The sequence below is a fragment of the Trichomycterus rosablanca genome, chromosome 16, assembly GCF_030014385.1.
Source record: "Trichomycterus rosablanca isolate fTriRos1 chromosome 16, fTriRos1.hap1, whole genome shotgun sequence".
Classification (NCBI taxonomy): domain Eukaryota; kingdom Metazoa; phylum Chordata; class Actinopteri; order Siluriformes; family Trichomycteridae; genus Trichomycterus; species Trichomycterus rosablanca.
In genome coordinates this window covers 4,102,570-4,117,906 of record NC_086003.1, presented here as the reverse complement: position 1 = coordinate 4,117,906, position 15,337 = coordinate 4,102,570, and the positions used below count along the sequence as shown (strand labels likewise).

At 36.6% G+C, this 15,337-nt stretch overlaps 1 protein-coding gene across 1 annotated transcript; it reads left to right on the top strand.

Annotated features, from left to right (window-relative positions):
• The first annotated feature begins 681 nt into the window (after window positions 1-681).
• LOC134330825 (macrophage mannose receptor 1-like) lies at window positions 682-13,720 on the top strand. Its single transcript, XM_063012092.1, has 12 exons — window positions 682-706; window positions 2,577-2,964; window positions 4,033-4,379; window positions 6,604-6,606; window positions 7,332-7,703; window positions 7,788-8,162; window positions 9,154-9,543; window positions 9,635-10,063; window positions 11,465-11,836; window positions 12,068-12,427; window positions 13,401-13,498; window positions 13,640-13,720. Exons 1-12 carry the CDS (start codon window positions 682-684, stop codon window positions 13,718-13,720), a joined length of 3,240 nt encoding a protein of 1,079 aa, XP_062868162.1.
• The last annotated feature ends 1,617 nt before the right edge of the window (window positions 13,721-15,337 follow it).

The window sequence follows — 15,337 nt, the reverse complement described above, 5'->3', positions numbered from 1 at the left end:
GTACCTTAACCGCTAGGCTACAACTGCCCTTACATTTTATTATTAAATCCTCACAGCCCCAAAGTTTGTGTGATGGGTCTAAAAGAACCGGATAAAAGCTCCAGAACAAAAATAAAGTCAGTGTAAATACAAACAGAAGCCTGTTGCAGCAGGTTCTACTACTAGTTGGTATGTAACCTGGCAGAACCTGAATAAACACAAAACAAACAAAAGGAAGGGAAGCAAAAAAAACCATCTAATTTCCTCATTCCAAGAGTCACAAAGTTTCCTTCAACATGATTTTTTTTTATTTCTATTTTTTAGAATATCACTTCTGATTAACAGAATATTTTAATGACTTATTACATGTTTTTCTTTCATATTAACTTAAATTATTTATTTTTATCTGAGATCCTTATTTTCAGATACTGTAAATAACCAGTTTAACTACATTTTATCAATCACTACCTCATGAATCCCTCCCCCTGTATCATATTTATAAAGACAGCTGTCTGGAGCTCTCAGTATTGGATTGGTACGATTGGTACAGAACATCATACATGAACAGAAATCCACGAGGTAAGTTTAGATTTATGTAACATGGATATGATTTTGTAGCACAATATATAATGTATATATACATGTAATGTATGTTTGTGTTATTAATGAACTTTTGCTTTCTGTCTATATTTTACCAGAACCATGTTTCAGCTTTTGCTGCTCTTAGGTCAGTAAAGGTTTTATTTATTTATTTTTGTAATCACATTTTATTTGTCTGATTTTACAACTTTACTACAGAGCCTCTAAAGTTTTGGATGCATGCCTTAGTAATTATATATAAAATTTGAACAAAACTGATTTAGTATAATGTAAGAAACTACACATGTAGTAGACAACTGCTAGGCTTTATCTGTTTGTCTGTCCAAATTTTATGCAGGTACTTTGGGTGGTTTGGCAATAATTCTTATAACTTGGGCAACAGAAATAATAATAATAACAACAATAATGATAATATTTTAAATAATAATAACTAACTTTGTTTTTATATTAAGTAGATGCCCGTCAGTCGTGTACTGTGATTTAGGTTTCCAAGTCCATTGGAGTTGTTCTAGGCTAGTCACTGCACTACTCGAGCTCCCCTATTAATAATAAATTCATATAGCGCCTTTCCCAAGCTCAATAACTTGTCAGGAACTGTCCGTTTGAATTATATGGCTGGTTATCCTTTTTTGGGACAGATTTTTTTTCATTGTTTAAAACTACCAGATTGTTTGTAATACAAATTTGCAACAAAAAAACATTTACATCATCCAAACTCATTATTACAAACACTAAACTAACAATTAAAGTTACACTGATCAATATTAAGCTGTTCTTACTATACATTTAACTGTAATCAAAGCAACTATACAATCACCATAACAAACAATTCTTGAGAAACAGTCCCAACTGGCTTGTTTACATTCACGCTGTCAGTTCCATCATAGACACTCTGCTTATATTGCTTTTTACTCCAGTCCCATCTTTACTGCTTACAAATAAAAATATAACAGGCTCCCCTGCTGTTTGCCTTTAAAAATACTATGCTTGAGGACAGAACATACCTGTACATGTATAAGTATAGAGTTAGTGATTCTCACCTATAGTCATGGTTATGTGTTGATCCACCTCACACACTGCATGTAAATGTCTGAGGCCAATGTAAATGTTTTTATCACTGCAAACACATGATCACAGTTTAGTCAGAAGAAGATTCTACTATTATTATTCAACTACTAATCAGATAAACATTTATATTTGGCCTATATTCTATGTATAACCCATATTGTAATAACCTAATTTAATGCATATTTTAAAGTCATAATTAGACAATTAATTAGATAAAGTTTTAACAACAACATTAAACAATTTGCATAATTGAATAATTAACATGAAGTTTAAACTATTTGTTTGGTGTAAAATGAAAAAAAAAAATGAAATAACTAAAATGTTGGTGCCAAGGTCGCACACCCTGCCACCTGTATACCTGCATAAGGCTTAGATTTACAGAAACATCATATGGCCAAAAGTATATGGACGCCTCTCCTAATTATAAAGTTCAGAAGCCTTACTGAGTGTACAAATCCAATTATGTCAAATAAATCATATACTTTCAACTATGTGGTAAAAACACTGTACTGGCATGACCTTGCACAAACAAAATTGGTACAAAATTCCCACAGACATGGTACAATGATGATATTTGCTGTGGTAAAGCACATGGAATGGGTATGAGCAGGTATATCATTACAAACCAAATAGTTTAGACAAAGAATACTAACACATGTTACACGTCTTTTGTGCATAAGAAAGCTTTAATATTTTAGTGCAAATACAATTTTACCCTATTTTTTAACAAGGTCCCTGTAGAGGCTCTGTACTTTATTAACCTTACTCACAAAAACAAATCTAATAAACCAATCTCAAGTTGTTTAATGATTACAAATATATTTAAAAAATGTACCACATTAAATTACCTTCACATTTCAGTTCCTTCAGTGATGTTTATGTTGCAGCATTGTTAATTGTATGCTAACCTGACATTGTGTCTTTCCTAGGGTTTTACACCCTGAGCATCAGTTCTATTCATCAGTATCATTTCATTAATGAGAACAAGACCTGGGCTGAGGCACAAAAATACTGCAGAGAAAATTACGCTGACTTAGCCACCGTTCATGATGATAAAGAACAACTGGACCTTACTAACAAGGTATGGGACAGTCAACGGACCTGGATAGGACTCTATGATGATCTGAACAGCTGGAAATGGTCACTGAATGATGATGACTTCTACAAGGAAGGAGAGAAAAGCTTTAATAACTGGTACATAAACAAACCGAGAAACTCAGGTGGAAAAGACTTGTGTGTTTACTATAATGTTAATTATGCATCATGGTGGGAGAGTGACTGCTCATATGGGCGTCCATTCCTTTGTTATGATGGTAAGTACAGCACTTAATATAGTGTATGTTTTCTGCTTACAAATGTTTTTACTGCCGAGGTCACTTTTCAAAACTTATATAGAGCAGAAGAGCTTTAGGTAGATGCATTTAATATTGAATGTAGTTTAAAATCTCAGCTCATGAGTACAAAACTGAACAATAAAGCAAAGTAAAAAATGTACCTGGACCTGTGCAAACTTGAAAACATTCAAACATTCACACATTTTTTATCTATCTAGTGCGTACATTTATAGTTTAAGCTGCACCTATCATACAGGTGAATTTTGTATTGTACTGGTATAACTGTGCAACACTGTTGTTAAGAATTTTAAATACTGCTTAAATTTGTAAGTGCACAGTTAGAGACTAAAGCAGTTTTGTTTTTTTATGCACATATTTCTAACACATAAAAAGAGATTAATGTGCAGTAAGGAAAGTTTTTAGTTGACCTTTGAAGGAGGAGATGGAGGTACAGTCACAAAGCGATTGTGAAAGGGAGTTCTAAAGTTTGGGGACTGAGGAAGTAAAAGACCTAAAGCCAACCAACAAAGGAGAGTGTGAAAATAAGTATAGTTGTATCAACTGTGTCAAAAGCTGTGGTAAGATCTAGAAAAAAGATATTGAGCAGTCCAGGTGTATGTAAAGAACGTACTACCAGATAGGTGTACCTAATAAAGTGCTGGAGTGTATACCATAGCAGTGTATGGATTTAAATTAATGCTGCAAATATTTTTTTCTGTCAGAAATGTAAACACTTCTTCAGTTCCTGACACAATTGTTTTTTTTTTTACTAAATAGGAACAAATTCTAAAATATACTCTTTAATATGTTGTGAAAAAACTTTCCTGAAAAGTGGATGTGTTATAGATCTAGGATTGATGTTTGTTCCACATAAAATGTGGTTGTGCTAGCTTGTTACACTGTTGAAAAGTAAATAAAAAATAAATTAGTAAAATTGTACTAGTTGTTAGCAGTTGTAAAGAAAATAATTAAACATTAAATAGCTAAAAGAAAAATGCATTTTAAATTTCTTTCTGAAATGTTAAATCTCACAATGGTTTGTTTTAGGGAGGGTGAATGCCAGTCAAAAATACAAACTGTTCTATGACTACAAGAACTGGACTGAAGCTCAGAGATACTGCAGAGAGCATCACACAGACCTGGCCAGTATAACGAATGAAACTGAGAACCAGAACATAAGATCAGTATTAGTTTCTTATTACACATATGATGTATGGATCGGCCTGTACAGAACCAGATCTTGGTCCGATAAGAGCAACTCTTCTTTTAGTGACTGGGAACCGGGACAACCAGATAATGCTGGAGACACTGAATACTGTACAGCTGTGGATATTTCTCTTAATGGAACATGGAGAGATGAAAACTGCAATCAAGAAATCTCATTCTTCTGTTACAGTAGTGAGTAGATTTCAGTTTCTGCATAGTAACAATGTATGTTATATATGCTAATGCATGCTAAATGTATGAGTTTACTTAATGTGAAAGCATGGGAAAGAGGATTTTATCCAGGCACTGGACAGTGGCTTGATTCACAACCTGACCCATCACTATTTAGGACAGAGGCCCTTGATGTTGATGCAGGCTGATAAGTGTAGAGTTGCTGCCAATGTAAAGACAAGACTCAGACATCTGGACCAGAGTACTTTGATTCACAGAAACATGAAACTTTCTCTTGATAAACATATACAGTCCCTGACAGAAGTTCTGTCGCTTATCCATGTCGTGGAAACAAAAGCTTATAACCTGACTTTAAATTAATTCATTGGTTTTACAAATGACTCATATGAAAGCTGAAACCCTCCCAAATGAGGTTTAATTTACGAAAATAAATTTGCTTCACTGCAGAAATATTGATCATTTAATGAACACAGAAAGGTCAGATTTTGGTAAGACAAAAGTTTTGTCGCCCACAGAAAGTAATGTGAAAATCAAACAAATAATTTACTTCAAATACAAAGATATGTTTCATAACATTGGTGAATGAAGTTGTGGTGCTATTAGAGCCATATTTAATATTTTGTGTGACTTCCATGAGCTTTAAGGACTGCATCCATGCGGTTCGACAATGATTCATACAATTTATTGATGAAGTCATCAGGAATAGCAAAGAATGCAGTCTTACATAACTCCCAGAGTTCATCAAGATTCTTTGGTTTTGTCTTCCAAGCTTCCTCTTTCATCCTACCCCAAACATGCTCAATGATGTTCATGTCTGGTGACTGGGCTGGCCAGTCCTCGAGCACCTTGATCTTCTTCGCCTTGAGGAACTTTGATGTAGAGATGGATGTATGAGATGGAGCATCATCCTGCTGCAAAATTTGACCCCTTTTCAATCATCAGAATACTTTTATGATTGGGAATGTAAGAGGTAGCTAATACTTCTTGATATTTTAGGCTATTGATATTGCCTTCCACCTTGCAAATGTTTCGCACACCCCCATACTGAATGTAACCCCAGACCATGATCTTTCCACCACCAAACTTAACAGTTTTCTGGGTGAATCTTGGATCCATACGGGCTCCAGTAGGTCTCATGCAGTATTTGCGGCGGCTGTGGTGTAATTCAACTGAAGATTCATCTGAGAAATCCACCTTCTGCCACTTTTCCAGCGTCCATCCGTTTAGCAGGCTGTGGGCCTTGGCAAATGCCACACGGTTTTGTAATTGCCTTTTGTTTAGTGCTGGCTTCTGGGCACTGATTCGACCATGGAGGCCATTTCGAGACAGAATCCTACAAACTGTTCTGGTTGACACAGGGACTTGAGGTGACCAGGCCTGGTGGAGCTCTGCTGCAGTGGAAGAGGGGCTGGCTTTGGATTTTCTAACCAACAAACATTCCTCCTTAGCAGTTGTCTTGCGGGGTCTGCCGGATCTGGGCTTGTCAAAAACATCTCCAGTATCTTCAAATCTTTTTTTAATTCTTTGTACTTGACGCTGAGACACATTAAAGGTGCCAGCCACCTCTGCAGTGGATCTGGTCTTCAGCCTCTTGATAATCAAGGCTTTGGTTGCAGGGTGGATTTTTGGCATGTTGTCAGAGGTGAAGTTGCAGTTCAAGTGAAGGTCTGGGGTGCTGAGGTTCTTTTTATACACACCCACTAATTAACCGATCAATTAGTGAGCACAGGTGAGGCTGTGAATGTCCAACCATCATGTTTGACTTCTCAGTGCTCAAGTACAGGTGGATTATGATTATGCAGTAAAACAGTGATTTAAAGTCCACTTCTGCATGGCTCGAAATAAACAAAAATAAGGTTTTAGTTGGTCGAGGTACTGACTTGGGAATTGAGATGCTGTGCCAAAACCCTAAACATACCGCTCATGCTTAAACCCCCCTAATAAAGCTGAATTCAAACAATTCTGCAAATAAGAATGGGCCAAAGTTCCTTCAAAGTGATGTAAAAGATTCCTCACAAGTTATCACAAACGTTTGAATGCAGTTGTTATTTCTAAGGGTGGCTCATTTTTTCCCTTGCATCTTCTTCCTTTTTCTTTTAATTTTCCTCCCCCCTTTAACACATCCAATTGCCCAACTGCGTCATGCTTCCTTTCCGCCTATGCCGATCTCTGCTCTGACTGAGGAGATCGAAGCTAATCCACGCCCCCTCCGACACGTGGGCAGCAAGTCATATACATCTTATCATTAGATAAGATAAGATAAGATAACACTTTATTGATCCCAAAGGAAATTGCAAATTGCATTCACACATTGACGAGTAATGTGCCACCCAGCGTTGTGTACGGAGAGACACACCCTAAGAGCATTCTTTCGGGGGTTGTAATTGCACCAGTCTGACAGAGAGAGACCCCATCCGGCTTAGTCACGCCCATCGGAACAACAGGCCAATCCTTGTTCATGTGGCCGCTCAGCCTTCAGCCAGCAAGTCAGAGCTGAGATTCGATACGATGTACTCGAGATCTCAGCTCTGGTTGCAGCGTGTGTTTTTACCGCTGCGCCACCTGAGTGGCTATTTTCTTATAATTTAGTGTAACCAATGGAGAGTCACGCTCTGATCTATGTGTTCCCCTACTGCTATTTGTGCCTGCTATGGGGGGCCCAGTCGACCATTAGCAGAGCTGAGATTCAAACTCAGGGTGTTCAAAATCCCAGAGCTGGTGTGCTAACAGAATATCCCACTGCAACATCTGGGCACCGTATTTACTAATTTAAGACTCATTTTACATTAAATTAGTTGAATAACCTGAAGCATTAAATGTTACAAATTGGCAAGAATAGAAGAAATTGGGTGAGGAGCAAAAACATCTACAGCACTGCAAAAACATCTACAGCAAGAGAAATGAAAACATTTGCAATCACCACTTTTAAGACTTTTTTCTTATGATTACCAGCAATCTCATCAACATCGTATCAGTATCACTTTATTAATGAGAACATGACCTGGACGAAAGCACAGCTGTACTGCAGAGAGAATTATACTGACCTGGCTACCATTAATAATGTGGAGGATATGAGCATGCTCATTGATACGGTAAATGGCAGCTACTCTGGTTTAGCCTGGATTGGACTGTATGATGATCTGGAGAGTTGGAGATGGTCTCTGGATGATGCTGCTTTCTATAAGGAAGGAGAGAAGGATTTTAGAGGGTGGGACCATCAACCTGATAACTATGATGGTAATCAGCTGTGTGTGATGATGAGAGATGATGGTACATGGTTTGATGAAGACTGTAACAACAATTCACCGTTTGTTTGCTTTAATGGTGAGAATATTTAATAAATGTACTTTAAAGTAAATTGCAACTTTTTGTGCAGGTTCTGTTAAGCACAGTAATCTTCTATTTCAGGAAAAAATCCCACAAAATATTACATCTGGATTAACCAGTACATGACTTGGACAGAAGCTCAGAATTACTGCAGACAGTACTACACAGACCTGGCCAGTGTAAAAACCCAAGAAGATAATGAACATATCCTTAATCTGATAAGAGGCTATGGTTCTTGGATTGGTCTCTACAGGAAAAGATTGTGGTCTGACCGGGACAATTCCTTGTATGAACACTGGAAACCAGCAACCCCTTCATTCCCTGAACAACCAGACGATGGATTATATTATGCTATAGATAATGGCAATCAACTCTGTACTGCTGTATCTCTGAGGAATTCAGGCCGGTGGAGAGATGAAAACTGCTTAGCTCGGCTCCCTTTTGTCTGCTACAATAGTGAGTTTTTTTTTTTATTTGATACCCATTGCTGTTTTTAATGAATTTTCTCCCCATTTTCCTCCTAATTTAGTCAATTTTTTGTCCTCTGCTGTTGAGTGATACCCGATTGCATCCGAGGAGCGCACGTTGCTGTACATGCCTCTTCCGACGCATGTACAACCCTCCTCTTCTCACCCCATGCATGGTCCTCGCCCACAGATACTCCCACATTTTTTCTTTTGACACAAATTAAGCTTTATTAATTTATCATCTGGGTATTTTACATTTATATGTAACATGTTATGTAATTGATTAGAATGTTGTAGTTGTTATTGGTAAATATATAGTTTAGTACATTGAAACTACATCATGTTTTTTTTTTTTTTTTTTATAAAACAATGAAGATTAAAAGTACAACAGTTCTAGTTTTAGTTTTATTCCATCCTACAACATTTACTGCTGGACTGAAATAGTTTTAGTTCTGTAAATTAGAACATACTAAAAGTGTTTGAAACTTTAACTGTCAGACTTTAAAATTATGTCTGGGAGTTAGATGTGATTTTTGACTGGAGGACCTTCATGTGGTATTATTTTTTCACTAGTAATAACTCTTTTTGTAATTCTTGCTTGATGTAACACTAGCTAATGAGTAGTCTCTGATGTTTCACATTGCACCACACATTTTCAAGGGACAAGGACTTCTTCAAAAAAGACTTGGGTGCCTTTACAGATGTGCAAGCTACTCATGATCCTGGCTGAGTAACCTCAGGAACCTGGCTATCAAACTTTGCAGTATAATAATCAGGGTGGACTCATCTGGCCAGAGAAAACAACATTCATTATTACTTTATTAGAAGAACATACATTATTCACAAAAACAATTAGAAAATGCTCATGATGCTTATTTAAAGATGCTTATTTACACAATTAACATGATCTATACATTTCTACAACTGTATTACTCCATTTAAAATTCTTTTTATGTTTTTATTCTTTTATTACTTTGAAGAACTCAGCACTGGATACTCATGTACCAACCATCAGTATTACTTTGTTAATGAGAACAAGACCTGGAGTGAAGCACAGAAACACTGCAGAGATGTTTATACTGACCTGGCTACCATTAATAACGTGGAAGATATGAAGAGACTCCTTAAGACAGTAAAAGAAAGCTACTATGGTTTAGCCTGGATTGGTCTGTATGATGATTTGAACAGCTGGAAATGGTCTCTGAATGATGGAGTTTTCTATAAAGAAGAAGAGAAAAGCTTTAGAAACTGGTACATAGAGAAACCGAGGAACCAGTATGGAAACAGTTTGTGTGTATATGTTTCAGTCTATGATGGAATATGGCGTGATAATTCTTGCTCTAATAATCTGCAATTTTTTTGTTATGATGGTAAGCACATCAATCATGTGAATAATCTTTTAAAAATAATGTGGTTCACTTTTCTATTTATAATGGTGATTATTTTAATGGTTTCTCACAGGGAAGGAAAATGGCAGTGAAAGCTTTATCCTAGTCAATAAGAACTTGAACTGGACTGAAGCTCAGAGATACTGCAGAGATCATTACACAGACCTGGCCAGTGTGAGAAATGAAAAAGAAAATCAAAAGCTAAGAGCAATGTTATTTCAATCAAAATACAGTGGTCAGATTGATTTTTATAATAATTATTATTATGGCTATATTACTAATTATAATTATTATTATAATAATTATTATTATGGTGGCACATGGATTGGCCTGTATAGAACCTGGTCTTGGTCAGATAAAAGCAACTATTCTTTTAGTAACTGGAAGTCAGGACAACCATATAACGGTGGATCGAGTGACTACTGTACTGCTGTATCATTTAGTGAATCTGGACAATGGAGCTCTGAGTACTGTGGACAAGCGTTACCGTTCCTCTGCTACAGTAGTGAGTAGACTTGTTTATTTTATTTCTTTTTGATTGGTTGACAGGTTGCCAGCCTATGCAGGGCACCAACCATTCATCAGTTCACTCACTAATTTACACATAACAGCAATAAGGACTATCCAATCCACCCTCTGCATGTTTTGTGGAAGTAAGAGAAAACCTGAGTATTTAAAGGAAACTCATACAGACATGGAAAGAAAATGTAATCTTTTTTTTTCACAGACAGTGAGTTAGGCCATGTTGCTCTGTGTCCCTCAAATAATTTTTCATATTATTAGTAGAGGCAGCATGGTGGCTTGGTGGGTAGCACTGTCGCCTCACAGCAAGAAGGTCATGGCAGCATTGGTAACTGTGGTAGGGGTAAAAAGCTTAATGATCTTCTTCTTCTTCTTCTTCTTCTTTCGGCTTTTTCCCTTTTTTTTTTTCAGGGGTCGCCACAGCGAGTCATCCTCATGATCGCTCATTGATTTGGCACAGTTTTTACGCCGGATGCCCTTCCTGACACAACCCTCCCTAATTTATCCGGGCTTGGGACCGGCACTACAATGCACTAGTGCATCCAGCGGCTAGGTATCTATAGGACAATTCAGTGTTTCCAATTAACCTGGTGGCATGTTTTTTGGACTGTGGGTGGAAACCGGAGTACCCGGGGGAAACCCACGCGGACACGGGGAGAACATGCAAACTCCGCACAGAAAGGACCCGGACCGCCCCACCTGGGGATCGAACCCAGGACCTTCGTGTTGTGAGGCGACAGTGCTACCCACTAAGCCACCGTGCCAGGGGTAAAAAGCTTAATGATAAAACCAAGTAAAACCAGAGCAGTAATGGTACATCAGGATCATGTGGCACTTTCCAATGCTCTCTCCTAATATATCAGGGTTCTTCACTAATGAAGGAACCAGGATCTAGAGCAGCATCTTAACAGGAGCAGAACTACATGTGCAGCTTGAGAGAGGGAAAAATTAGTAATAATACAGTAATAAAATAAAAAAATAAATATTGAAATTATTGATTTTGAAGAACACAAAAACTTAAACAGGAGGTAATTGATGATCATAGTCAAGCAGGGGCTCCAACAGCTATAAGAGAAGAACCTCAAACCTTCAATTCAGAAACATTTAAAAAGTAGATAATGTGCCAAAAAAGTGAACATAATGCAAACAAAAATGTCTTTTAATAAAATTAAGAAAACAAACCAAGATTTAATAGGTTTATTTTATGACATTCTGAAACAGTTTTTACATGTTAGGACAGAGACAGTTTAAGATTAACACGGTGTGTTTTTGGTTTAAATTTTGGGTAAATTTCTTTTTTGGTAAATTGCTTATATTAGTTCAGTTTGTGATGACCCTACAAATGGCCACCATTAAATACACTTTTGTTTGGCATTTCTAGCAATTCCATCAACATCCTACCGTGAGTACCACTTTGTTGATGAGAGTAAGAACTGGACTGAAGCACAGAGATACTGCAGAGAGAATTATGATGACCTGGCAATCATTGAAAACATGGAGGAAGTGAACAGGACCTTTAACACAGTAAATGACAGCTACTCTGGTTCAGCCTGGATTGGACTGTATGATGATCTGGAGAGTTGGAGATGGTCTCTGAGTGACGATGCTTTTTACAAAAAAGGAGAGAAAGAATTTAGATGGTGGTACCATCAACCTGATAACTATGGTGGAAAACAGCTGTGTGCTATGGCCCAAAAGACTGGCTGGTTTGATGAGGATTGTAGCACAAACCTACAATTTGTTTGCTATGATGGTAAGATAAATTATCAGCTTACATGATTAAGTAGTTTGAAGATGTGTACTTACAGTTAACAATACATAAAGACTAAACAAACCCTAAAGAATAGTTTTGTAAGTGGAAGTATTTCTGCTCTGCTGCTTCAACTTGCCACATGTGCTTTGAATTTATTTGGTTCTATATGCCTGTACTGACTGTTCACATTTGGTTTGCAGCTGATATTTTAATACATGTTGTTTTTCTCAGCTAAAGACAACAGTTACGTGTGGATTTATACATCAATGACCTGGAAAGACGCTCAGAGTTACTGCAGAACACAGTACACAGACTTGGCCAGTGTGAGAAATGAGACTGAGCTTCAAAAAATACTAGACACCTCAGGAGACAATCCTGTATGGATAGGTCTGTACAGGAACAGATTATGGTCAGATCAGAGCAACTCGACTTTTACATACTGGAGTCCAGAAATTCCATCAGAATCAAGAGAACCTGATAATGGTGCAAACTTAAATGGGCAAATCAGAAACCAACACTGTACAGCTGTGGATGATTCTGGTTGGTGGAGAGATGAAAACTGTTTAGCCACTTTCCCCTTTGTCTGCTACAGTGGTGAGCTAATGGTTTTTATTTTGTTTGTGTGTGTGTGTGTGTGTGTGTGTGTGTGTGTGTGTGTAAGTATAATAAATGTAAAAAAAATTGTTTTCTGCTTCTACAAGTCCAAATCAGAAAAAGTTGGGACATAATGAAAAAAGTCAGTGTTTCTTACATTTACTTTGACTTTAACTACAAGATATTTCACGTTTTTCTTGGTCAGTTTCCTTTCGTTTTGTAATATATATTTATTCCTGCATTCAGGTCTGCAACACATTCCAAAATACAGTTGGGATGGTAAATAATTTACTACTTTGTAATGTTGCCATTCATTGACACACTTAAAAGACGTTTTGGCTCTGAGAATACCAAACAATTAAGTGTTTCATTTTTCCTGCAAACACGTACAGGGTTGTTCTTCACAAATTCTGCACATATTTTGTATTGGAGCAGGTCAGGACTGAAGGCAGACTAGTTTCCATATTGTCCCAACATTTTTGGATTTGGGGTTTCTATTTTCGACTAAATGGCCAAACCTAACAAAGTTGATTATAGCATGTTCACATCTGAATAATTACTGTAAAAGTTTTTTAATGCTTTTTAAAATTTTATCTTTCTTTCTCATGAGCTGAAAGCACTCCAGGTAAGAAAAAAAAATCTTTTTAAAATATTATTTTACTGTTATTTCACACCAACAATACCACAACACCAACATTACCTCTGATCACTTTACTTCCCATACCACTCTGGGTACTTTTACCTTACTTACCTCTGACACCTCCCTAATTTCTCCTACCACACTCATTACCATAACCTCCTTTACCAATCATACCATGCCACCCACCTTATGACCTTTACCACCATTACCATCTTTATCTCTACCTCCTTTTCCACACTTAACCTTATCGCTTTTACCACTTTTACCTTCATGATTGCCACCCTCACCATTCTTACCAACATTATCTCCCTTAACACATGTACATTAAAGTACTTTTTTTCACAGGTCCTTCGACCGGACTGCGAATGAATATCAAAACCAAGAAAAATCTGAAAGATTCTCAAATTGAGGAATTAGTGTCAAGCCAAGTAAGTTTATCTGTCATCAATTATGCTTTAATTAAAATATGTTAATACATTTCTCACAATGTTTTATTGTATGTAAAAGCTTAACATTTTTTATAAAAAATTTTTTAAAACTATTTGTAAAATGTTTGTTTTTCTTTTCAGCTTAAACAAGAATTGATCAGATTGGGAGTTTCAAGTAACTTCACTGTAAGTGTGAGAAACACGTGCAAGGCCGATCCTTAAACTTCAGACTATTGCTGATTTTTAGTTAGTATTTCTTTCTTTTACTTGGTGTTTTAATTACAGTTCTGGGTAAATACATGCACAAATATAAAAGTGCAGCTCTAATTATATAAAATTATTAGCCTCTCTATTAACTCTCATGAAAATGTAATAGTTTTGTTTAATTTTTAATTTTTGTTATGTGATTTGATGTGATTTGTAAAAGACTTTTTGCATTGTGCATGTGATTAGATTTTAATAATATGGAATAATCTGTTTGTAATTACTTGTAGTGTTTGGGTTTATGTTAATGCATCTTGAAGACCAAAATAAATAAATACACTAAATAAATGGTTGTATAATATTATTGTTAATGTAGTTTGTCAGTAGCTTATATAATTTTACTCAGAAGTACACTGACACATGAGACCTCATTTACAATATAGCTTACAATAAATGCCAGTAATAAATCTACACCAACATAATCTAAGACTAAGATGAAAGTTGCCCTATGAAGCATTTTCCTACAATGCAGATTATTTTATTTATATTTACACTCTTAACTTGCCCAAAGAAAGAGAAAGTTCCAGACTAGCTAACATGAAGTACAAATCTCTATCTGTATCCAGATGTGCAAGTCCTATTCCCAAAGTAGTCTGGAAATGAAGACAGGTTATACACAGGACTCAAGGAAACTAAAAAGCTGGTTGACATACAGTTTTAAGATCTTTTACCTTTGGCTCATTGAACTTTGACTCCTGAAAATAAGTGGACAATGGCTGAACTTCCAATATTTCTGTGGATTTAATCTTCTACAAATAATAGTGTTGTGAATTGTAGTGAAGCCATTGTTAGCCTCTATATTCATTAACTAAAATCTCTAGTATACAAGATAATTCAGATCCTTGATTGAGTATTTTGTATGAACCCCTTTGGTAGCAGTTACAGCTGCCAGTCTTCTTGGATGCATCTACAATCTTTGCACACCTAGATTAGAACAGTTTACCAACAGATCATGGCAGATCTTCTCAAGCTCTGTCAGACTAAATGATAAACTATGGTGAACTACCATCCTCTCCATGTGGGTTTATGTTTCTCAAGGATATTCGAACTTCGACTATTTCAACTTCGAATGTCTGCCAATTTTAGAGCTGTTTTGGCTGTATGGTTTGGCCTCTTACTCCAGCCTAAATTTGCATTTGCTCTGGTGGAGGTTCACAGATGTTCTTGTATTTGGCTGCATTTATCTGTCTTTCAGTTCTTTCAGCTCTCCTTGTTTCTGCCACTAAGTACACTGAGTACACGTGTACAATAATGCAACATGTAGGAGAAAAAAAAAACAACCTTACCATCCCACCACTTCACAATGACTGGGCGGCCCATGCGGTTTTGGCAGGACCCCAACTGATTAGGAAAAATCCTAAATCCCAAGCCGACAATTGATTGTTGTTCATGTTTCTCATTATATAACGTTAGTACAGAGCCTCTAAAGCAGGAGTGTTAAACTTTTTTCTCCCAAAGGGACGCATCAATACACTTATGCAATCTGCTGGGGGCCAAGACACGGATACTAGTAAGGAACACTCGTAAATAAGATTTTGTATTTAGAATTTACTTCAATCTTTACTTCAGCATATG

Bases quoted from the DNA above. Each gene is read 5' to 3' on its own strand.
- LOC134330825 (XM_063012092.1), top strand. From the start codon at position 682: ATGTTTCAGCTTTTGCTGCTCTTAG. The intron at 2,965-4,032 runs GTACAGCACTTA...TGTTTTAGGGAG, and splicing joins TTCCTTTGTTATGATGGTAA to GGTGAATGCCAGTCAAAAAT. The intron at 8,163-9,153 runs GTGAGTTTTTTT...ATTACTTTGAAG, and splicing joins CCCTTTTGTCTGCTACAATA to AACTCAGCACTGGATACTCA.